The sequence below is a fragment of the Notothenia rossii genome (assembly GCF_949606895.1).
Source record: "Notothenia rossii genome assembly, chromosome: 8".
Classification (NCBI taxonomy): domain Eukaryota; kingdom Metazoa; phylum Chordata; class Actinopteri; order Perciformes; family Nototheniidae; genus Notothenia; species Notothenia rossii.
Genome location: NC_136906.1, coordinates 67,404,376 through 67,429,802, shown reverse-complemented (window position 1 = coordinate 67,429,802; position 25,427 = coordinate 67,404,376). Strand labels below are relative to the sequence as shown.

Genomic DNA, 25,427 nt, shown 5'->3' with positions numbered 1-25,427 from the left:
TTTTAGAGATGAACATAGGTTTAATCAAGTCAAAACAATACAAAAAGATGAGCTTTTCTGTCTGTAATGTCAATAGTCTTACTGTTTTAAACTTTCTACGAGTTTTGGACTTTCATTCGGGTTAAAATGTATACATATATCTCATTCACCTTATTTTACAGAGCATTGATTCTCAAAACCATAGCCTTCTTCCACATCTAAAAACCCATACATAAACTCATTTATAGAATTATTTACATACAAGGCTTGAACAAGTCAACTCAAACCATTTGGTGAGCAATAAGAAAAACAAACATCACACATCAGAACATTTGGGAACTTTCTTGAACTGTATGGCTTGTTTAAGCCATTTTGTTTTTACAAATCATTGAATGGATGGGAGGCAGGAGTGGCCTTTAATTAAATAATATCAACTTACACTCAGCAAGGTCATTGGAAGATTATTCAATTTGCAAGTTTCTCCACCACTGTGTCTTCAAAGATTGGTTGCATACACACACAACAATGTACAAATACAGCTCGATGAGTGATAAAGTAACACACACTGCTCGAAATGCACCACGGTGGTAGGTACATAAAGCATGTACATGTAAATGTGAAACTGAACAGAAAAAAAACCCTCAAGAATGGCAACAAATTAACTAAGAAACAAAAGTTGATTACACTAAGTTGTCCCAACTGAGTTAAGTAAGCAACCACGTCACCAACAAATACATCATCTTAGTTTATTCACAACACCTTAATCGAGATGACAATTTGAGTTCATTCATACCAGAAAGGAAAAACAAACAGACCAACACTGCATTTTGTGTATGGAATTCATGTGTTTTGAGCGCCACAGAGATGTAACAATGTATCATGACCTCCAAAAGATGGATTTTCTTTATTTTAAGGATTATTTGTGTGTCAGAGCTGAGTGCAGCATCTCATAACTCAAACACAAAAACCTCTGGGGTTAATAAAGATCTAACATTTGTAGTAATACTAGCTCCTTTTCTTGATTCAATCATGTAGAATAATTAGCAAAGGAAACTGGGTTATTTTATGTAATCAGTAATGTAGAAACGAGAGAACAAATTATGTATTTGATCAGGTTTTTTAACGTCTTATTCTGAATAACACACTGAGATGCTTGAGTTTATAAAGCCCTAGGGCCTACTTTTCCATGTGCATTTCATTCTACTGTATATTTACTCCTTAACAATCATGACAGTAACCATGGAATGACTTCTTGCCTGTCCTTCATGCATTTTGCCAGCAGACCCCATTTCAAAATATCTACTCCTGGTGCTCTCTGTCGATCATATTATATTAAGAAATAAAGGGGAAAGACAGACTGCTTTTGTCCAGAGATAAGCCAAAAAGTGCACTACTTCCACTGAACATTTTCTCAAAACTTCACATATGCATGGTGGCTATGGGAGAGAATAACAGACTACTGTTTTACAACAAAAAGATGGTTTTTGTACAACGGTGTTTTTAATGTGTGAGAGAGACTTGGCAAAGGCTCTGTTGGACCAGAGGCATAGTGTTATGAAGTACATTTGCAATATAATTCGATTTTCAACATTGTCTTGTGTTCGTGTGGGATAAACAACAAACCACTATTACGACCAAACAGGAAACGTTGGCTCGCAGAGTGCTTGGTTGCCTGGTTTCCGTTGACAGCTATGAAAGCGTCTCACTCAGGGCAGAAGCAGCCACAAGGCCACTTTGGACAGTGTAGGGCTGGGTGCTGACAGAAGAGGAGCCCAGGGGGAAAGGTGGTCGAATACAATATGAGAGCGAAGTCCTACAGCTCGGTCTATGTGAGAGCAGTGAGGACAGGTGATGGATTTACAATAGGAATACACACTCCTCTTCCAAGGGCTCGATGACAGGCTCTAGCATGGGTGTATCATGAGACACGCATACACACAAAGTACACACATATTAGTCCATTATCAAATCTAGGGCTCCAGATGTGTCACTTTGTCACCCTCTGGTGGTTTTGTCCAGAACAGATCTGGTATCTCCTTCACACACACACACACACACACACACACACACACACGCATACAGGCTGCCATCATACAAATCTTCACCTACACACACATCTCACACACACACATATATATGAACACACTCCTTGGCTCCCCTGTGTCTGTTTTCAGGCTTATCTGGTGTAGTAGACTCTGTAGTAAACACTCTTGGCGCGCCAGAGAGAATAGGAGTTGTCAAACTTAAGCAGGTAGACTCCGCGGCCGGGGTACTGGTGGCTGCCAGCATACACTTCCTCATGACAGTCCCGCCGGTACACCGGCACAATCTCATCCACCTGGGGCTTCCCCGCCTCCTTCTTCGCTTTCTCTTCCTCACTGGGGGGATCAGCTGAGGACACAAGAACAATGTGTTTTGCTCAGACAGAAAGCAGGAAGGAATCACCAATGAGTCTCATCATTAGGAATAGCACACACACAAAAGGCTTTGCTATCATTATACAACGCTATCGTTATACAACGCTAGGCCTGCCCAATTCAATCGTATTTTAAATCGCAATTACGATTATGGCTTGCAACGATTACGAAAACAACGTAATCGAAATAAAACGATTATTTATTTATTTTTAAAATGACATTTTTTTGTATTATTGGTTTTTCAGTTGAATTTACTTAAAGATCATGGTAGTCAACTGTTAAAAACATACTGTTCACATTTTTTTTTCTCCAATAAATTGATGTTTTCAAAGTAAATGGATAATCCTTTTTAATAATCGTGATATCAATTATTGACCCAAATAATCGAGATTATGATTTGTGCCATAATCGAGCAGCCCTATACAACGCTATCATTAACCTTAATATTATGGAGTTAGTTTTTTACCACAATCCTGATCACACAATGGACATTACATTATTTAATTTGAGCAAACCAAAATCCATTCGAAGTTCTGTGCAGTGTTCGCAAAAGAAATCCCATTGCACATGAGGACTAAGGCATTAACATAATAACATATAATACTGGCATAACGTTGCACCATTGTTAACCCGGGGTTAACACAAGGTTCATGACAAATTGTGACAAAATATCTTGCACAAAATTAAGTGTTGTTACACTAAACCAGGGGTAGACATTAAGGGTAAAATGCCACTCCGGGCCGGTGGCATTGTATTATCACTGGCCCCACCATTGTAACCACTGGCCCGGAGCATTCGTCCAAAAAAAATCGACTTATAATGAAGAAAATGAACACATTTGTCGCAATAGTAATTTATGCACTAACTACATTACTACTTGTACTACAACATTTGAATCATCAGTTCTTCCTCATTTCCTCAATTGTTCATATTTGGTTTATTAAAATAATGATATTGTGGTCATTGTCAAAAAATGTCAGCTATTATTATGAGTATTATTATTTGTATAAAGCGCTTTCTGTCTTCCTGTCATTAGGAGTTAGACATGTTATGGCTATGTAGTAGATTAGATTAGATTAGAACCTTCATTCTGCTGGGACATTTCCCTAAAGCCAATACCTTTATATTTTCTACTCTTCACTTACTTGTCAGCATAGGTCGGCATTGATGTACAGAGCCGACAGAAGACCTTGTTTATATTGGCATCATATTGAGAGGTGCAGTGACACGTCCTGAAACCAGGAAGTATAAGCTGCTGGTTTCCTTGACAAAAAGCAATGGGATTTCTCCACAGGGTTTTGGAAAATAGCTGGAAATAAGGTCTGTGGAAAACAAACCTGTTTGATAAATGCACGTTTTGTTCAGCTGGATAATCTCCACATGTCTACCCTACTTTTATAATTTTCGAATCATAAATCTAATCGATAGAATATAAAAGGGTTTTAGGACGCGTCACTGCACTAGAAGCCAACTCCATCAATCAAGCTGGCTGAAACGTTCTCTCCCTCTTCTTCTCATACTCCCTGTCACTCTCCTTTAACTCCTCCGGTGACTTTACTTTCTTTTATTTGAAGATTGTTTTTTGCCCGGCGCTTGACCGGTTACCGCTGGTATTAAAAACCTTAATGGCGAATGGTTAGGTGGCGCGATAGTCTGTAGTGAAGGAGCGCGCTCCCGCTCAAGGGAGCCTGCTCGCGCTCCGCAGCAAACAGCTGTTTGCTTTTCACCCTACAACGACAACCGACTCACATAACGCTATGTTGTAGCGTTAATAAACAAAACAATTTAACTAAATTGCTTGTCAAAATACCAATACCACAGGACAATTCTTTTTTTTTTAAAGCAATATTTTTTGTGGCCCGAGCAGGCAAGTGGATAGTACGTTATGCTGGCCCGGGGTGTCTAAATAGTGCTTCTGGGCCAGCGGGCCAATTATAATGTCGAGCCCTGCACTAAACACAAAAATGCTACTGCTACTCCAGCTGACAATTAGAAGCAACGTTTAGAAGGACAGGTGTAATTGCTGTTAACAAAAGCAAGCCAATTCCACTGCATAAAACTGTCTTTTATCTTCACATATTGCCTCCCTTCCTTTCTTTTCACACCACTGCTCTGGTTTCCATCGTAAGAACACAAGCAGGAATTCCTCCGTTACAACTGTGATGTTTATCTATGGCGTAGTAAAGTTCTGAACTTGAGATAAGAATATAATATCTGAAAAGAAGTTAAACAATTCTTCATTGGCCAATGAGCAAAGTAGGTAAATCAATAAAACATACATTCTTATTCAAAGCAGCCACTTAAAGATGAAGCTCCATAACCACCATTACTTATTATGTAATTAATTGTATGTAGTATATAGTCACCATAGCAAATGGCTCTGAACCTTAGATCAAAAGAGAAACAATGAAATAATGGTGTATTTTTCTTGTATATGCATTAGTGTAACTAAGGGAATTGCTAGTAAAAGTTTTATATTTTTTCATTTTGTTTATTTAAACAACCACCACTAAAGGTCATGTCACGCCTGCCAATTTGGTTTTATTTAGTTTTGTTTATAAATCAGAAACACTGCAGGTATATTCAAACATCTCACCTTCTTCATCGTCGTCCTCATCACTGGATTCTGACACGTGCACGCTGACAGAGGCAGTAGAAGCGTCCGTCCACTCGAAGAAGACCCCAAAGCCGATGTCGTAATAGTCCGTAGCAAACTCCCAGAACAGGTAGGCGCCCTCCTCGTGGGTGGGCACCCTCACTGTCACCACCTCACCGCGGCCCACCGTGATCACACTGTCTGCGTCCTGCCGGATCTTCTCCTTGAAGTCCTTGATCTGTGGCCGTGTCCACATGGAGGGGGCGGCGATGACTGGTGGGGAGTCAGCTGTGAGCAATGAACACAAAATTACATGTTAGAATCTGTTGCGAAATCTGCTTATACAGCTGTCCTTTTTAGATGGTTTTTTTCCAGCAAACAGACTAAATGCCAATCTAGCTCAACTAACAAGCCATATGTTTACACGAATGAGTGTGTGTGTGGCCTAGCATTACTATACTTGTGGGGACCTAAATCTGTTTACAGTCACGTGTGGGGACTGGCCTCCCTTATGGGTGTTGGTAATGGTTAGGGTTAGGCATGTGTTGGTTAAGGTTAGGATAAGTCTCCAGGAAATGCATGTAAGTCAATGTAATGTCCCCTGAAGTGATGTATACATGGTGTGTGTGTGTGTGTGTGTGTGTGTGTGTGTGTGTGTGTGTGTGTGTGTGTGTGTGTGTGTGTGTGTGTGTGTGTGTGTGTGTGTGTGTGTGTGTGTGTGTGTGTGTGTGTGTGTGTGTGTGTCAGTCAAAGAGAGCATGTGTGCCAAATGTCAAAAGTTTATTTCTGCAGTGCTGGCTGACCATCCATCTTTCCTCAAAACATTGTTTTGAGAGTGGTGAGCCACGCATAGGGAATTCATTTGGCTCAGGATGTATGTTTTGGAATCAGACCAAGGCCTTGTTCATTGCTGGTGCGAGTGCCTACTCTTGTGAAAGCACAATGTGTGGCTGGATGATAGCAGCCTATCATGTATCACTTGTTGGAGCTCCTCTCCTTCCTGCCCTTCAGGTCACATCAACAAGGACACAGCAGATAAGAATCAGGTTTCAAGTTCTGGTATAAAGCTTTGTTAGTTTGAGCTTAGATTCCTTCCAGTTGTTTCTGTGTTTTAATAAATGAGAAAAACGACAGCCCACCAACCTAATAAAGGGCCGTTCTCTGAGACCTCCTCTGCCGGCTCGGGCTCAGGCTCCCGGTCCATGCTCTCAGAGTACGAGTCTGACTGGCCTCCATTGATGGTAGGGGCTTCTTCCCCGGCAGGAGGTGAAGCTGCACACATTGGTCCTGCTGCTGAGGCGACGAGGGGTTCACCACTACTGAAGCCGCTGGATTCAAGGGAGCCCTGCACCATCGAATCCGCCTGCATCTGCTGCTTCTGTAAGGCCGCCTGGGACCAAAGGAAGACAACACTGAGTTAGGACATACTAGGGACTTAAACCAAGATTGTTATGAAGTTACTACAACGCTTTTGGAATGATGAGTCGTGATTTGATATGGGCTACATGTAGGGCTGCACTTTGATATCTTGAATTTTCATCCTGACGAGTTCACTTGAGATTAAGCATATCAGAAGATACCGAGATTATTTAAGAAGCTTAACTTTTAAACAAATGTTGTTTTCATCTTTTGTAAACCCTTTGAAAGTATCTGAAATTGCAATTTGGTGCAAGACCTTTGTTGCAAATGCTTTATTGTGTGTACCTAACAATCAAGTGTGTAAGTAGATTGTGTTCTTTCATAGCAATGAATGCTTTATCTTGCAAATATCTAAATTCCAAATTAAATGGTAAATCTAAAAAACAACAAATCAATCACTGGAAGTCTATCCATGCTAGCGATGACACAACAGCTACCTGTTGCTGGGCAAGCTGCACCTGGTAGAGCTGCTGCATGTACTGCTGGTAGTGTTGCTCCTGCAGCTGACGGATGAGGCCCAGCTGTTGCTCCGGGCTGTTGGGGTATTGCTGAGCAGCGTACTGTTGGAACTGCACTGCCGTCTGCGCATTCAAAGCCGCCATTATCTGTTGTCTGAAAACAAGGAAACAGGGGCAGAGTTGGTGAGGAAGAAAATACAGGAAATGGAGAGGAGGGAATGTTGGACAACTGTAGGATTGTATCTTAGAGAGAAGAGATATAGAGGAGGCATTGTCTCTTTTTTTTTAGCAGGTATCAGCCGAGCAAGGACCTTGAAAATAGCAATGTTAGAGAATTTGAATAATCATGCAAAATGTAGCATTTGCAAAAGACAGCGGTGCAGATAAACATACTTCTGCTGCTCAATCCGTAGCCGTTCGTCCTCTGCATGTCTCCTTTCCTCTTCCTCTCTCCTCAGCCTTTCCTCCTCCTCAAGCCTCCTTCTCTCCTCCTCCTGTCTTTGTCGCTCCCTTTCCTCCTCCTCCAGACGCTGACGCTCCTCCTCTTCTTTCCTGGGGTAGAGCAATGACATGAAGGATATTGTAAATTATGCAAATGGGAAAGTTCCTTAAAACATTTCATAGACCGTAGTCAATAAATCTTAGTCAATACAAATGTCAGTAAACTAAAACATCACTACTACTTTCCCAGGTTCTCTGGATGCATATAGGCCGAACTAAGTCTGTATCTAGACACTGAAGCAGAGATCCTCCTCTGGAACTGGAGTCGGGTACCTTACCTTTTTCTTTCCTGCTCCTCCTTTTCGATCTTGTGTGAGGTGACGTATGGAGCAAAGAGGTTACAGCACTTGTTCAGCATCTTGACAAACTCCACCATGGCCTCCTCCTTCTCCATGTTACCTAGGGAAGCCCACTCTTTCCTGCAAGCAGAGCAAGATTGAAGGTGAGGATAAATAATATAGGCAACTGGGCAAAATGGGCTCAGTCATTACGTTCTTGTTTTGTTTACTTCTTTCTAGACACGTTCATATTTAATAATAGCAAAAAAGAGGAATTAAAATGTGTAGCATTTGTAACAACCATTGTTAATTAATAACATAAAGAAACTCTAAGTGAACTCAATCTTAAAATCTGTGTGTCATTACATTTGTGCAATAATGGAATATATGTGAGTGGAAAAGGCCAATAGCATTTTTAGTTTATTTAACTATTTTGACACCAAATAGCTGAAACAACTACCATTTTTCAAAGGGAAAACACACTGGGACGCACAAAACCAGATGTCTGCTGGGGTTACCTGCGGTCGCTGCCCAGGACATCAAAGAAACCGACCTCCGGTGAAGCATCAGGATTATAAGGGCCCAGTAACACCTGTTTGTGCAGAGCCACCAGTCGAAGCTTCTCCTCATATGTCGGGTGAAAGGCCTTTCCATCTTTATCTGAGAACAGCAATGTGGGAGCAATGAATTTGCATTCATTTGTTTTTTTACACCCAGCAGTTAAAAGGGGTTGTGAATGCTACAACACAGCCTTGTGTCATCATGGTACACTATGCTAGTAACAACAGTAATAGCATTTAGGCTATTACATTGTCTAGAGTGTTACCTCATAAAATCCTTGTGACTTCAATCCGAGAGAAACGTCCAACTTTCTATGTGAAGGCCTACAGGTTACGCAATTAGACCTCACCCTACTTGACTTCAAACACATGACTACAAATACAAAGCAGAGATTACTCTTGCACAGTGTAGTGGGACCAGATACAAACCTGTTTGCACAATCATCACAAGTGCTTTGCTCTTATATAACCAGTAACAATGCCAATTTTTTTTTATGAACGTACCTTTTGAGGATGTCTGAAAGGTAAAGGCAAGTGGAGCAACCAAGTGTGGAATACACTATATATCCAGATTTCTTATAAATACATTTCTTCTAAGTCCAAAAGACTTCAAGGCTGATACAGTTTAAACACAATGCTGTTTGGACTTGCTACCTCTTGAATTGAAATTAGTTGTGGATCTTGAAAGTCAACATAAATACCATTTTTTTTAAGCAGCACAAAGTATGCAATGGTTATTACATGTTACTTTTTAGACGCTTTTATCCAAAGCGACTTACATACTGTGGGCAATCCCCACAGGAGCAATTTGGGGTGAAGTGTCTTGCCCAGGGAGACAACGACATGCTGACTGCAGTGGGGTTTGAACCTGTGACCCCCTGATCCGAACACGTAAAAACCCACTACACCACACGCCCCCTATGTTATGTGATAACACTGTTGTTAATGTTGTCTTAATAGTGCTGCCAATAACTCAGACTGCTTGGATGAAAAATTATTCCAGATCTATGCATAGAAAACAAAAACATGCTATCATGCAACCAACTTGTGCTTTGTATTGGATTTCCTGTTGGAGGTGTAGCAGTAAGGGAGTGGCATGTGCACGGATCAGATGCGTAGGCAGTTAAACTGTAAAACAGTTCCAGTGGGAACTGGAAACGTGGCTTTTAGCGGATACAAATGGGTTGAGCTCAGATCAGACTATAATGCAAGGAATAACCAACTTCTAAGGCACAGTGGTGATCTGTCAGCGACTAATTGATCAGAGAAAGATATGTGTAAGCAGCTGACATGCAGGCTCCCTTTAGCCGCATCAATGACAGGGCAGGGCGTGTTTAAAGCCCACAAACAAATCACTATGAGGCACCATTCCGTTAGCATGAACAGCGTCTTACATTACAGCTTATGAAGCAGTCGCTTGACAAGCCAGGTTATTCTTTCCAAAACACAAATAAAAGTACAAAGAAGGTACACAACACAAGGGGGAAATATGGATGATATTGTTTTGAGGCCACGTATTGACACACTCGGAAGTGGCGTGCTTATTTTAGCCTTTAACAACCAGCTAGCAGCCTGTTAGCTGCGCTGACTGCTGGTTAGCTTTGAAGCTAAAGAAATGTTGCGACTGACAGCAGCAGCCCCGGTGACAGCTAACAGCTAACGTTAGCAAACGGCTAACTCCACCGAACGGGTGACACGTATTTAAGTCAGTTCTTCCTGCTATCTGCTTCTTTACGTGACATGCGTGAGATTTATAACACATGTAAAATACCTTTGAAGAATTGAAGGCCCATTCCATACAGCTCCAGCAGAGGAAAGCCCCATTTCCTCTCTATGGCTGATCTGGCTGTCTCTCCATCTTCCCCTCCCGCTGCAGCCGGTGTGTCAGTCTCGGGCTCCGCGGCTTCGGGCTCCGGCTCCTGGGCCTGGAGCTGCTCGTCCTCCGGATCGGGACTGAGGGTGAGGCCATCGATAGACACTTCGAGCCGGCTGGAAGTAGCACTGTCGAGGTCGCCGCTCTGAACCTCTGTCGCCATCATGTAGACTGTCAGCTGAAGCGGCCACGTACCTACTTCCGTTTAGTCTTGGCGGAAGTTCCGGGAGGTTTTTTCTTCCCTCGATGTAAATAATGACGTCGCATTAACAGATCAAATCAATATTTACACAAATTATTTACTTTTTAACAATTGGGAGTGTTATCAATCGGAATTTCCTTTGAATGCTTTTGTTTTTTGTTTTTATACAATGCATAACGTTTTTTTATTTTTTTTATTCAACGGTTTATTTTATCATGAAAATATGTTATTGTGGAATTTGAAATGACTTTTTATATATAAAATAGATTGCGCTGTTAACAATATTAATATTTTGGAGTTTAAATATGATAGTATTATTTTGGCTTGCAGTCCTTTTTATAAAAACATAAACATTTTGGGATCCATTTAATGGGGTAATTAAAGCTGTAAAATAAACATGATGGTCAAACTATGTAACAAAGACACCAAAGCTAAATTACCTCAAATATATCATCAGCATTTCCTGTACTGACATCAGCAATGGCATATTTCCTGTAATAAACTAACACTTATTGTCAATGTATTAGGCCAGGGACCTTTTCTATCCAGCTCTTATATTAATGAAATGAATTCAAATAATGTTTACAATTGTTTGCTTAGAAGATATGTACACACACTATCATCATACTCATCTTCTGCTTGTGATTGCTATGAGCCTTTACAATGAATTATAAGTAAAGTAACTATAAAACATCCCTCAAATACACAACTGCCAAACTTATACCAACGGCCCATAAGACAATGACATTTTAACATGTACCTGCAAACTTGTGAGGATAGTTTACCTGTCTGTCTGCAGGTTAAATGTATAGTGGTCAGGTCAAACTGTGGGCTAAACATTGGTCAGACTTGAAAGGTGTGAACATGCTTTTGTTTGTGTCTACAGTAAGCTGCCAACTGGAAATGGCCAGTAGAAAACCCAAAGTGTTTTGACTGTTTGATGTTTTGAAGTGCAGGCTGTTAACTACAATATACCAGCATTATTTTTAATCTATTTTGTCAAAATAAAATGTCATGGGATGCCATTTTAAAAATGCTGACTTAATAAAAACACCAAAATTAAACATGCGTAATAACAGCAATGCTGACTTCACATTCATGATAGTGAGCAAGGTTACCAAAGAAAATGTAAATACTTCTTAACTTACTAGAAGCTTCTATTTCATGCTGCCTGTGCATTCTGTGATTTTCTAACATAAAAGCCAATTTGTAAAACGTTCTAAGCCTTTTTTCTACTGGTTAGTAAATATTACATGTGGATTTTTTAAGGAACGCCTCTTTTGAACAGGCCCATTCTTGCAGCTGTAACACTGCAAATGTACAACTGTGACAGTAATAAACGATGATCTTTTATATCTTATTTTGGTCAAAGCAACATCTACAATAAACAAACCTCTCATGATATACAATGAAGTAATAAGATCACATCATCTCTTTAGTCTTAGGAAATTGAACATATTTAAATGTCATCGGTGTAAAGATATCCATGAATGCCCACATAACAAGGCCTAACATGTGCTCAGTGATCTTGTGGTTCCACTCATAGTTTTGCACTCAATTATAAAATAAAGGTCCATCAGGAACTGTAAGGTGCCCTCATGTAAATCTTCATTTGGACAAACAGCTTTTTCTGTTCGGGTGATCAACATCTGGAAACAATCTCAACTGGATCATGACTGGGATCACTTCAACTGAACATTTTGTAAGAGGGATCAGTCAGTATTAGCTAATATCCTGTTATGTTATGTTTATTTTCGTGTACATTTTTTAAGTTGTGGGTTTTGTGTATGTACCTAATGTAGAGTGTTTGTGTTTTATGCATTTTAAGGGCCCATTCAGGGACATCATAGCAAGTAGCTTAGACTATAAATAATGTGGTGTGTGGAATTGGATAATGCTATACTTTTAGAATCAGAATTCCTTTATTTGTCCTGCAACAGGGACATTTTAACAACAGCAAGAGTGCAGATTAATAATAAATAGTAGACTAACATATTATATAAAAAAGTGGGAAGACGTACTTATAATAAAAACACAATAGGTAAAAATAACAAATAACATATAAGTACACCATGGTCTAATAACAGATTTAAATATAAATTGAAAGAAAAGGTAGAGTGTGAATCACAAGGTTTTAACAATAAACTTTAGTTTACATACATCATATTTTCATGCCTGAAGAGCTTTGAAGCCACAGATGACCGATGAAGCATTGCTGTTCATTTCAGCTCTCAGAAAACCTTGTCATAGTCCATTACAAAGATCAGGAACTTCAACAGCCTGATTTTAGCATAGCAATCTGGTCTGTGCACACAGGCAATACCCAATTAGGGCTCAAAGACAAAGCAGTCTGTGAACTGTGAATGTCTTTACCTGAACATCCTACCTGAACAATGCTGTATGTGTCAGAGTACAGAGATCAAAAAGTGATGTTTTGGATTTGAAATGAGACGATGGCTGTCAAGTTATTTTCCCACAGAGCTCAACCAATATAACCAGAGAAAACTGTTGGTGTTTTTTTTTAGTCTGTGTTACAGGTCGCTTTGTGCATTGCAAGTTTAACTTCATACAATCTACTCCACAATGACTTAAACCAGTCACAGCTGCATCAAATAAATCATATGATGATGCAGTAAAGATCTGGAACGCATTTTATATGCATTAGTGTCTCCCCACACCCAACGTAATTAACTACGATGCACGAAATTGAATCTATAATTGCCCATATGTAAATAACAAAAAATCCCTCTGACGTAGGACACAAGCTATGCAACAATTATGTATAATACTTATACTTGTTATATCTATTCTGCTATTTCTTGCACTATTATAATTGGTTTTGTTTATTTTATGTCATATTATGTTGCATTGTTGGAAGAGCCAGGGACTTTAGTTTTTCATTGTCATATCCATACTGTACACATGACAATAAAGCCTTATATCTTGAATCTATAATGAAAGCTTTATATATAGCCCCTCCAAAAATAAAGAGCTTTATATTTAAACAGAAATATTATAAGGCAATCAAAATCCAGAATCTAAGATAGAAAACAAAATGACAAGACAACATAATTCATATATACAGGGGGAAAAGGAAAATGCCACAAGATAATATAGAGACATAAGAAGAGGTTTACTGCAAACTGCCCACCTGAGATCATTATTGTCCAAATATGTGTAAACAAATTAGTCTGTCTGTGGTTCTACCTGACCTATTCACTTGATCCCTCCTGAATCAATTGAAGTTGAGCCATTCAATAACAAGTGCCCACTCCTGCTTACTTTTTAGGTTTGTGTATTGAGATTAACTTTGTTGCCACTGAAAGGGGGCAGGAAGCATATATTGTATACACCAGTGTGGAGTAGACCTTCAAAGACCTGAATATGTTCTTCAAAAATAACATTTTTTTTACATTTATGGAAAAACAATCACCAAGACAAAGTATAATCCTTGTAGAATAAAGGCCGAGATGCAGAATCATTCAGAATAAGCCGAAATACATATTGAATGATATTATTTTTCTTAAAATAAAAACACAACATGTAATAAAATCTTAATGGTGAGCTAATGTGATATTTGAATCTTGCCTGTTATTATGTAGGCCTACACACACATTTCAAACACATAGCAGGAAACTGTACATAGCGTACAGTCTTCGCAAATTACGCATACATTCAGTTAAATACATGGAAATAAATACTTTTCACAACATAAAGACTTTGACCGGAGACCATATGATAGAGCAATAATATGTATTCACTACAGCAACAAACAGCAGTCCGTGTGAGGGTTACCCGTTGAGGAAATAGCAGTTTCCTACTGTCTTTGAAGGCTAAATGTCCATTATTACTTCACCCATTCCAAAGCGGATAAATGTTTTCACTGCCAATGTGTATTGAGCATGCAGATTCCATTAAAACCCTTTTAAGAGACCTGCGGCCGCTCCACCGTCCCAGGTGCGAGGCCTTCACACCTCCGGAGGCCTGCAGACGTCTGAAGTTTGCGCACGGCCGCTGCAGTGCCAGCCGGCCCCGATGGCTGCCCCATTCACACATAGCCAGCGTCACCTTTGATCGCCGGGGGGATTTAACCCCAGCGAGCAGCGCACCTCTCAAACTCAGACAGACGCTGGAAATAATACGAGGAGGAACATGTCTTCAGCTCATGGGAATATGCGATTCGGGGATCTGTATAATTTCCAGATGTATCACGAGGGACCTTTGCAGACAAACAGCACGGTGAACTCAGGTAGGTGGCAAGGAATAAGAATAAGACTGCATTTTGCAAAAGCTATTAAGTAGCCTACACCACTGGTAACAGTCCATAACGACTTTGCAGCTGCTTCCTGTGCAAGAAACATGTCCTTCGTCATGTTTCTTTGGCTCTTACTTATTTCTGCACGCTTTCTTTCTAGATTATGGAGCTCCAGATGTGACCAACTACTTCAACCCTGCGAACTCTGCGCCAAAGGCAGAGAAATGCGTGGCAATACTGACCCACAGGAGAAAGAGGACTAACTTCACCCAGCAGCAAATCGAGGTGCTGGAGAAAGTTTACTCGGATACTAAATATCCTGACATCTACCTGAGGGAGAGGCTGGAGGCTCTGACCGGGCTTCCTGAGTCCAGAATTCAGGTACATTAAAAGATCAGTCAAAGATGTTGAGAGATCTTTCAATAAGCCATTTGATCAAAAAAAAATTAAAGTACATCAGAAAACAAGTTATTGTGAATTGTTAAGCTGACTTATTTGTTTCATGCACACGTTTCAGGTGTGGTTTCAGAACAGAAGGGCCAAGTCTCGTCGCCAGGTGGGCTCCTCAGGGTCCATGAAGGTCCCCACACCGCCAGCAGCGAGCCCATTCAGCCAGCTCCAGAGCAGTATGGGCCCAGAGAAAGGTAAATAATGCAGAAATTCGTTGTTTTCTTGTTTTGGGTACCTTCCTTAGATTAAGAATTCAATTTTATTCCCATGGCCTTGGAACGTTTTATCAAATATATATTAAAAGGAATAGAAATAAGTCTCAAACGTATCATGTCACCAGGTATAACATCTGAGGCTCATAGATAATAAATAGGAGACAGATTTTAAGGACCCACTGATTTTGTTAGTATACCCACAAGAATATCTACATTTCTACAAGCTTCTAATCAATGTAACATGTTTTTTATAAAAAAAATGCATTCTGGAAGCAGTGACTTATGGGATTTCACTCCCAATCTGTTACATAGGAAAATTATAAAAAAAATCTGGAAGCAAGGCATGAATGTGTTCCCTCTGAGAAAAAAACCAAATAAAGATTATTATTATTATTACATTTGGAAAATGGCCAATATTCTCTTGGTGTTCACTTCTACCCTTGATCGCCATGAAAAATGTTGCTTTTTCTCCCTCCAGTGTGATGAATGGGTAAATGAGCTAAGTAACACTTTAATTGTATTTCAAAGCTAATCGCCCTACTCTTCTTTTCTCTTCCAGTGTATGACAACAATCATGGAGCCGAGGCCCAAAGGATTGGAGGTTTTGGACTGGAGGACAGTTTCAGACCTTCCATGCACCAGAGCACAGAAGACCCTCACAGCACCAGCATGCCCCCCAAGCCCAGCAGCTACGAACACACGCCTGTCTCCTGCCTCTACGACAAAGAGGGGTCGAGAGCAAAGCCTGATCAGATGCAGCGGCACGAGCTGAGCGTCAACGTGCTCTGCTGTAACGTCCACCTGTATCCCAAAGAGAACGAGCATCAGCCCAAGATGGAAGCCAACATGCCCGCCAACCAGGGCCCGAAGGTTCTGGTGGAATATGACAACTTCCCCCCCAACAAGACCATCGGCCCAGAGATGAAAGTTGTGATTCCTCCCATTCCCTCGCAGAATAACTTCAGCAGGTCATCGCCGAAGGATAATGGATGCCAAATCCAGTATCCACGCGTGATGTCCACAGGAAATCGGTTCAGCCACTTCTCCCCGATCCACGCCACAGAGGCGCAGGACTTTACCGACTCTGACTCTGACTGGGAAAGCGATGCCTTGAAGTTGGCAGGCTTTGGTGGCTTTATGTGATGTATTATAACAGCTGATATATATATATATATATATATATATATATATATATATATATATATATATACAGCTACGTGTATAATAAGAGGCAGTATACAATTGTTTGGAATAAAGGAAAATGTGTATTTATTGTAAAATAGTAATAGAACTGTTGATTGTAAAGACAAATAAATGTTGATTGGATATATCTTTTAATAAATACTAACAAATACAAGACTGCTTTGCAATATTATGTTTAATATAAAAAGACGGAAACATTTATATACAATTGCCCTGAGGCACTTTCATATACAACTTTACAAAAACTGAAAAAGGAGATTCTCTAGGAAAAAACTGCTGACTTGAATTTTTCTTGGGCTTACATCAGTGATGCAGGCTTAGTGTAAGGGGAGGGGGGGCAGCAACAGCCATGCCAAATATGGAAATGCCAATATCATTTTAAGGAGTAAAAGGCATCAAAAACCCCCAGAGTTCTCCTTTATAAAAATACCAAAATCTCTTTTCAGTGCACACAAAATTACAAAAGCCATTTCTGATTGCACAGCAGAAATGTAGACAACAGTCCTAATAATCAGAGATATTGTACAATTATCTACAATAAACAATTTTATAAAACATTCTTTAGCCTCCCTGTGCTTAACATCCGCGGAGCAACTGAACACAACACTTACAGGGGGAAACTTTAGAGATAGCAAAATATCGTTTTAATAACCATGAACACCTACTCAAAAATAAATAAATATGGACTATAAAAACAGTAAGAATCAATGTTTGGCACATGGAACCAATAAATAACCGTGGAGAGGTTGTAGAGGTGGATTTGTGGCGATAGCTAAAGGCTCTTTCATTTGTGTTTAATTGGGTGCACCAACATTCTCCTACAATAAAACGGGTGGGTAAAATACTTACGACATCATCCATTCAGGAAATAACGTCAGGAGTCGGGGCAGAACTCTGAGCCGTTTCCCAGAAACATCCACATTCAGATTGTAACCTTCTGGTCCAAAACATCCACGAGAGCTATTTATGTTTGCAGTCTTGTATCAGTTCAAGTGAAAGCACCACCTCAAAAGACGATGTTAATGGGACACACCTCTGCGTGTGGCGGGGGGCCGCACTCAGACTGCGTTGGTGTTGTTGGCAGAAAATGCGTGCAGGTTGCCCAGCTGACTAAGGCCGCTCTGGATGTGTGCCACGTGGATCTCAACGTTGTTCTGGAAGCAACTAGAAACACAGAGAAGCAAGTGGTTAAAACATGGTGACTCAATTAACTCTTCAATATGGAGTGAAATATAGCCATCGCAATTAGAAATTAAGTTCATAGCTTCGAAATAGATTGGAATCTAAGTAAGGTTTACAACACGCAACATTGTTCTCCTGTAAAATATGACGGTTGTGTGTGTGTGTGTGTGTGTGTGTGTGTGTGTGTGTGTGTGTGTGTGTGTGTGTGTGTGTGTGTGTGTGTGTGTGTGTGTGTGTGTATCCATGGTTGTTTCCTAATTGAACGATATACTGTATACCCCATGCAGATATTTATGAAATCTGTTATTTTAGTGACATTTCTTTATATTTTCTATTTCTTTGATTATATATTTAATTTATATGTAAATGTATCCATATGGTCTTTGACTCCAGTATAACTATGGTATATCATTTGTTAATAAGCAAAAAAAAAGAAGAAGAAAGTCACAGAAATAAATTGTTATTGGAAATATTCAGTACTTGTGGCTGACTGAATGTTGACTTAATAGTGATTTGAATACTAATAAAAGACCATATTAAGTTACTCATGTTTGCCGTTGGCACAAATAGAAAATGGTGAGCCATCCCATCAACCGCTGTTTGTTTAGTGTGACTAAGGGAGTGGAGATAAAGACACTGCAGGTTCTTTTACCTGAGGTTGGAGGGATCAATCGACGCCTTGATGTCATTAAGGGAGTCTGTTAGAGATTTAAACTCAAAAGAATTCAAGTCTCCTCCATCAGCCAGACACTGAAACAAACCGGACAAAAAATAAAAATGAACACGTTATCAAGGCATAGGACTAATATTAAAAAACTGTTCACAAACAACTGTTAAAGAAACTTCACAAAAGACTTTAACGCATGTGTATTTTTAAAATGTCTCTGTCATTAATATATGACGTAGAAGTTCCTCCTGCCATAAGTTAGAGAACATGTATTCAGGACTGAAAGCAGACAGTAGCTCAGCGTTTGTATTTCCTCTACCTTGATCTGTAGCAGCAGCGCAGTGAGGCGGGACATGAGCTGTGTGAGGCTGGGGTTGGTCACACTCTGCTGTCCGTCCTTCAGAGAGTTGCTCAGCTGCACCATCTGCTGGGCCTCGTCCTCGCAGCGCCGCCGCAGCTCTGTGGGGTGGTCGGCAGGCACCATGCCCTGATCCGGAGCCAGCTGGACGGACATATTAATGATTCACGTCATAAACTAGGCACTGTTATATCAGAATACCAGGTCATGAAATAGACCCTGGATTTTAAAAGCATTTCCATTCCTCTGTTTGTATCACACACATAGAGACATTGACATACAGTTGACTGAAAGGTCACAATGAATCATTATTTTCTGTACTTGGCTGCAGGGGTTTTACATAATGTTTTTGTTTGTACTTACGTCACAGCAGAACTGCTGGACCTCGTGAAGCACCTTGTTGAGATCTTTATTGAGCTGCTCTAGCTCCAGCACTGTGGTTGCATATCGCTTCTGGAAGTCCAGGTCAATAGGCATCGAGTACGACTTCTGAGCACAAAAACACAACCATAGCCATAGCTAGTTTTGATGTATGCATCACAAGATAACATTTAACAGCTTTTGGAGCACCTTTTTCTAAAATGATGATGATGATGATGATGATGATGTACCAGTTTCTCTGCCTCCGTGTTCATTTCTTTCAAGTGCTTGATGTGCTCTTTCTTGATCATGAGGATTTTCGACAGCCTTGTCTAGTCATGGAAAAAGAAACAAAGAATCAGTTAAAACAAAGAATCAGTTAAAACAAAGCGCTACACAGGTTTAGGATATCATATTTTATTGTTCCATTTGACAGGACGTATTTACCACTTGGACGAGGAACTTGACAGGAAATCCCCCCAGAGTATCTCCCTCAGCACCAGGCAGTTTGTTCCTCCACGGTGACAGGTTGATAAGAGGGTCATTATCCTGTTATTACAAAAAAAGAGAATTCATTCATTGATCTTCATAAGCAATCAATAGGAAGAGATTCAGTAGATTTAGAACTGAACTTGATGAAGTGTACCAAGGCATGAACTGTGTAGCATATCCAAGTTAGATTTAGCATAAATCCATTTACAGCTCTTCAGAATGAATGGGCTGTGTGTTCATATATAAAAATGTACAGAGCACATGTGAAGCTGCCAGTGTAGGAGGTTGACAGTACCATGAGGACAGGAGTCGTACCGGACGGGTACGGCCCTCTGGGCGGAGTCATGACGTTATGCATGTAGCGAGATATCCGGTGCTTCTGGGCAAAGGCTGAAATGGGCATGGTCTCATTGGGCTCATTGCTCTGGAAAACACAATATCATCTGAGATTTCAAAACACATTCCGTAAATCCAAATATTGCACATCTTTGTATCATGACAGTTTCTTATTTTACAAGGACATTCTAATACAAATAAAGGCTAGCAAACTCAAGTTGTTACTTGTGTAGCCACTTCAGGAACAATATATTGATTTTGCATTTACTCCCTTTGGTCTTTTGTTTGGGCTTTTGGATGAGGACAATACACAGTTGATGAATATAATTATTCTTCTGGCAAAAAATACTTATTTTTAAAGCTCAATCAAGGGGAAATCTGAATTTAAGGTGTGTGAAAAGTAGATTAAAAACACAATTTATTTTGGAAAGGATGATTGCCACAAAGAATAAAAGGGTGGCTCAACACACCATGAAATGGGAAACAATCAGCTCTAGTGAAGAGTGGGATCAAAAGGAATAATACATGCTTTTGATGATATTGGACTGTCAACCTATTTTTTGTTTTGTTTATGAAATGTTGAAGTGACCAACTGACTGTATTTTTTTTTTTTTTTGTCTGAGATAGGAATGTCTCTTTTTCTTATTGTAATGTCCATGTTTTGTGTTTGTAGCCTGTACAATAAATACATTTAAAAAAATAACTTCAGGAACAAACAGTCGCTGAGAGGCTGAGGTCGGGCCTGGTTGCCTTTGTCCGAGGCGCTATCAAAAATAAACGCTGCGATCCAAAAATGCATTCAACAAAATCTTACTTTAAGAAAAATGATCAACAAATATATTTTCTGAATAATCACACCTCACACAGGTGAAAAGGTGATTATAATCACTATGAGTGTCGTCCAACTAATCCAACGCTTAATTGATCACAAAACAATAAGTCCTTTTATAAACAAACCCCAATGTCAAAATATTAACATTCAAAAATCCTATTAAATGAAAAGAAACCCCCCCTCTCTGACATGGCTCCTACAACTTGTCTAATGTCAAACACACTTTCAGGAGAGCTGTTGTGTTGAAAGAGGCGGTCCTTACCAACACTTCGTAGTCAGGCACAGTGTGTGTTCCCAGGCCGCTGCGGTCGAAGGTAACGCGGTAGGTGGCGGCACTGGTGTCCACGGCATCAATCTGCCCGGTGAACAACCCATCATGGACGCCTCGGAGTCTCGCTGTGGAGCAGGAAACCAAAACAAATAAACAAATAGGGATTTGTACTAGTAATACTGTTCATATCAGTGTGAGACATCATTACTACTGTAACTACTGTAACAGCTTCTTAATGATCATTACATTGTCCTGAAAATATCTGTTTCTAAAGCATGCAACTTATCCAACTAAATGAACATTGTGAAGAAGTGTAGTGCAGTGCAGAAAAAAACGTAACTGTTCAACAATAACATCAAATGTACTTTTATTAGGGACTGCATAGAATATATCAAAGTTGTTGTTTGTTTGTTGTTGGTATGAACTGAGAGTATCTTAGTATGTTGAATAAACTAACTACAGAAATACATATTTTCCCATGTAATTTAAATATGCATTATTACATCCAATTAAAACATCTGCACTCCCTACAATATTTTTTTTCTGTTGAATTTAACAAGTTTTTCTTCACATCTGGTAAATACTGAATAAGTGGGTGTGAAGCAGGTTATTAGACTAGAATGATAATCCTTTCTTAACAGTTAACCAGAGATGTGTAGCTGTTATAACTGCTGCTGAGGCTGCGTGTGTTCGTTAGAGTCCTCCTACCAGTGACTTTGGTTCCTATGATGAGTGGCAGAGGGATTTCATCAGGAAGGTCTTTGCAGTTGGACACGTCAGACAGCTTCCTCTGCTGCAGCAGGCGCATCTTCTGCCTCTTCTGCCTCAGCGCTGTCCGCTCCTCAGAAAAGAATGCTGATGAGCACCTGGGATAACAAAGCATAGCACTGTAACAGGGTGAAACTGTTTCACATTTTAGACTGGGAAATGTCTGACGTAAATAAAGACAAACGTGATTAGTTCAAATGGGTTACAGAGGCACAGAGCGTAAAGACTGCAGCATACCGTCGAGGCTTCCCCATCAGTCTCCTGATTGTTCCCCACTCAACCCTTGTTAACTTTCTTGTTTTCAAGTTGGGGAAAGACTCTTTGAGGCACAAGCAGAATTCATTGTCACCCTCAAAGAGAGGTCTGGAAAAGGAAATAATACAACAACAAGGTTAACAACAACACTCCTTTTAGAGGAGGTTTACTCCTGACCTCTTAAATCATGTTTGTTGTAAATACAGATTATCAAAAACATTGAAGAGCTCTTAATTGTGTATAATCCAACAAATGAATATCAGTTTTCTGAAGATGAAAAAGAGGCTTTACCTGTCGATATTGGAATAGAACCATTCGTAGATGCACCATTTGTGAGCTTTGGGTAGCTTAAGGAGGTTTCTTAATCTCAGCCCTATTTTCTGGGATGCTTTCTTATCTGGTGTCGCCACATTAGAACATTTCTGCAAAGCAAAACATATAAACAGTCATTCGGTATACAGTATTCGAAAAACATAAAAATACCATATATTTAGCACTTTAAGTGGGGATTGAGTTTGACTTTATACAACAGTCATCTACCTTCTTGTCTTCAAACCATTACTATTTACTAGAACAATAACCTAAATGATGCTGCAGATAAAAATGGTACTGCAAGTTAAACTTGAAAAGGCCTAGCCTAAAAACACAGGAAGCTAGGGGATGCTGTTGCCTCCAATTCATTTTCCCTGACAAGCAGCAAATCTTTCACAGGGCCTGGAACGCTCACATAGATCATTGTGTTTGTTCTCTTACTGGTGAGCAGTTACTTGAGATGTTTACTTAGACACTGAGGCAATCCACTCTCAGTTGATTCAAATGATCAAAATAAGTGGATTGATTTCATTTGGATCAGAAAATGCCACAATTGACAGACAAGAAAGGATTTGTTCCAGAAGGCTATATATACGCCAGAAAAGCTGTTGATGGTGTGTTGTGTTTACCTGTGGCGTGGTGCTGACCCTCTGGCTCCTCCGAGGGGATCTGGATGGGACACGTTGCTGGGGCGACACCTCATCCTCCTCCCGAAACAAACGGCTCCTCTTTGAGCTCCGTGTGGGCTGAAAGACAAATGTGGACAGGAGTGAATATGAATATTGTCAATAAAGCTACATTAATAAGAACATTTTCATACCAGTGGCAAATATAATTATATCTCTACTGTATCTTTTTGCCGTTTACACATTGGAAATGTAGACCATAAATCCAACACTGCAATATAGTTTTCATTCTTAAGCAAAGAGGAGACAACATAATGTGCATAGGTTAGTGGCATAAACACATTTTGTTTGTTTTTTCAAGAAAAGAGAGTATCATCAGACATGAGGATGATTAGATTTTTAGTGTTTTGTATATTTTGCATCGAATTAACTTGTGTTTTCGTATTTTTTTTAAAGCTTAGCATTCATAATATCGTGTAAAACAGAAGTGTATCTCTTACTGTGTCCATTGTGAGGGAGGAGTTTCGTCCCCTGGTGTTGTGAGCTCTTGGGAAGTTGTTTTTTTCATTCAGAGTGTTGGACAAACTGCCTTCTACAGAAAAACAACAATGCCTTTATTTAAAATAGCAAAGACACCAGAAACAAGACCCCAGCGAGACCTTCTAAATACCAAATGTCGGAATCAGAACTATTCTCATTCTGCAGAAGATATAAAAGGAAGTTTCCACTTAGTCACAGGTCTTAACATATTTTGAAAACAGCAGTGGAAGCCATAATAGGACTACAAAAGACTTGCATTAGCCACAATGTAATGCGGTTGTCACTGAAGCTTTTCCTTATGGGGAGAGTTATACAGAAGTCTAATCCAATGAAGGGTAAACGTTTCCTGAACATTTCTAATAAGTAAACATATGGTATACCTCAGCTAATACACATGAAGACGAGATCAAATCAGAAACAAAATATTCTTCATTGGCCATGTACAGTAGGTTAAGGCAAAGAGGGAATTTGACTCCAGCTTCCAGTAGTTCCCAATATACTTCCACACTTCAAAGAACAAATATACAGATAAATAAAGATTCGGCCCACATACCTTTTAGACTGACAAGTGCCTCTGCCGAGGAGCCTGGGAAAGAAGACATATTGGGCTACATCAGTAACACACTAACGGCATACGAATAACTCAATAATACTAATTATTATGTGACTCGTTATGTTATTATATGTTATATGTTAGTTATGTATAAATTATACAATAACTAATAATGCTGTAAATATTTTTCTGTCAATTTGTAAGCAATAAAGGATAAAAAAGGTGGGTCATATGAATCGGAATAGAGTTCATTGCCAGGTACATTAACAGAATAAGGACAAGTATTTACACCAAATATACATATACAAAGGAACTAAAAACCTAGTACAGTGAATATATGACAATCCACAGTATTATATTTCAGAGTAGAGGGCTGTTCAGAGAGAGGTAGGGATATCTAAATCTATTCAGAGAGATGAAAATTAACATGGGTCAAACAGTATTAAAAATGAACCATGTGTTGTATGATGTGCATTAATGAATCATGCTGGATGGTTTTAAGTGTATGTAATAGGCTTACTTAGCTATATTTTAGAAAACGCCTGCAAATAGCTCTGACGTTTATGAGACTGCCCTTTAAACACTGACAGGGGTAGGGTAACTGAAGTTAGATAATAAAGCTAGCGCAGTCAGTTAGGCCCTAATCCCCAATTTGAGCTGTCAACCACGGGCATAACATCAGCTGTACAGATCATATCAACAAAACGAGCCCAACAAGCTAATGATACAACATATTACGACCCGGATATCATATCCACTCACATTAACTACGACTGGAATGACTATTTCAGAATATAATAGCCACATAACTTGGCTAGTGTCTTTTTGCCAGCTTGACCCACAACACGTTAGTTACCATGTAACGTTGCATTAACCAGCGCTAACAAACGTTAAATATAAAAAGATGTCAGGGAAGATTACAACAACTATACCCGTAAAACCGAAAGCTAGTAGCTAGCTTGTGTACTTTGGTTATAAACACGTTATAGTAGTCCTTTTGTTATTGCTAGTTACGATCCAATGCTAGCACGTATTAGCTCACGGCTAAGCTAACGTTATTTGTTTACCCAGTTGAGCTAAAGTAACTTGCTCAACTCTTATATTAGCCATAGTTAGCCTTTCATGCTAGCAAGCGTTAGCTGACTTGAACAGACCGGTATCTCCTTACGTCTAAAAAATGACTTTGTGAACTCTACCCAAAACTATATATATTCATTACATGGACAGCGCTGGCAGTTTATCACCAAAGATTTATTTTTATCATAATGGGGCCGCTGCGTGTTTACAACGCAAAACTCCTTGAATTTGTGTTGTTACTCACTCTCGTCTAACAGCTGGTCCATCTCCGCCATCTTGAATTAGCCGCGCCGCTTTTTCAAAGACCTTGTCAAAATGCATTCTGGGTCGGGACGCTATCAGGAGGGCGATTTGACAAACTAAAATCCAATTATTTATCAAACTGATGGGTG

The 25,427-nt window shown here is 39.7% G+C and overlaps 3 protein-coding genes across 4 annotated transcripts; 1 reads left to right on the top strand and 2 right to left on the bottom strand.

The window, feature by feature from the left end:
* Nucleotides 1–10,303, bottom strand: acbd3 (acyl-Coenzyme A binding domain containing 3). Of its 2 annotated transcripts, none has more exons than XM_079643210.1 (8): nucleotides 9,980–10,303; nucleotides 8,167–8,308; nucleotides 7,649–7,789; nucleotides 7,263–7,421; nucleotides 6,849–7,023; nucleotides 6,136–6,382; nucleotides 4,993–5,280; nucleotides 1–2,370 (listed from the first exon to the last, which is right to left on the bottom strand). In XM_079643210.1, exons 1-8 carry the CDS (start codon nucleotides 10,245–10,247, stop codon nucleotides 2,156–2,158), a joined length of 1,635 nt encoding a protein of 544 aa, XP_079499336.1. In that variant the 5' UTR covers nucleotides 10,248–10,303; the 3' UTR covers nucleotides 1–2,155. The 2 variants fall into 2 exon arrangements, with proteins under 2 accessions (XP_079499336.1, XP_079499337.1); XM_079643211.1 differs by having other exon boundaries at nucleotides 6,870–7,023; nucleotides 9,980–10,302.
* A 3,950-nt stretch (nucleotides 10,304–14,253) lies between these two features.
* Nucleotides 14,254–16,355, top strand: mixl1 (Mix paired-like homeobox). The gene is made up of 4 exons (XM_079643213.1): nucleotides 14,254–14,532; nucleotides 14,699–14,919; nucleotides 15,056–15,182; nucleotides 15,763–16,355. The coding sequence occupies exons 1-4, from the start codon at nucleotides 14,436–14,438 to the stop codon at nucleotides 16,344–16,346; spliced, it is 1,029 nt and encodes a 342-aa protein (XP_079499339.1). The 5' UTR covers nucleotides 14,254–14,435; the 3' UTR covers nucleotides 16,347–16,355.
* A 208-nt stretch (nucleotides 16,356–16,563) lies between these two features.
* lin9 (lin-9 DREAM MuvB core complex component) lies at nucleotides 16,564–25,376 on the bottom strand. Its single transcript, XM_079643209.1, has 15 exons — nucleotides 25,280–25,376; nucleotides 23,959–23,991; nucleotides 23,366–23,457; nucleotides 22,869–22,985; nucleotides 22,219–22,349; nucleotides 21,910–22,035; nucleotides 21,613–21,770; nucleotides 20,896–21,029; nucleotides 19,761–19,889; nucleotides 19,421–19,522; nucleotides 19,225–19,305; nucleotides 18,977–19,102; nucleotides 18,575–18,757; nucleotides 18,241–18,338; nucleotides 16,564–17,570 (listed from the first exon to the last, which is right to left on the bottom strand). The coding sequence occupies exons 1-15, from the start codon at nucleotides 25,308–25,310 to the stop codon at nucleotides 17,465–17,467; spliced, it is 1,647 nt and encodes a 548-aa protein (XP_079499335.1). The 5' UTR covers nucleotides 25,311–25,376; the 3' UTR covers nucleotides 16,564–17,464.
* Nucleotides 25,377–25,427: the final 51 nt, after the last annotated feature.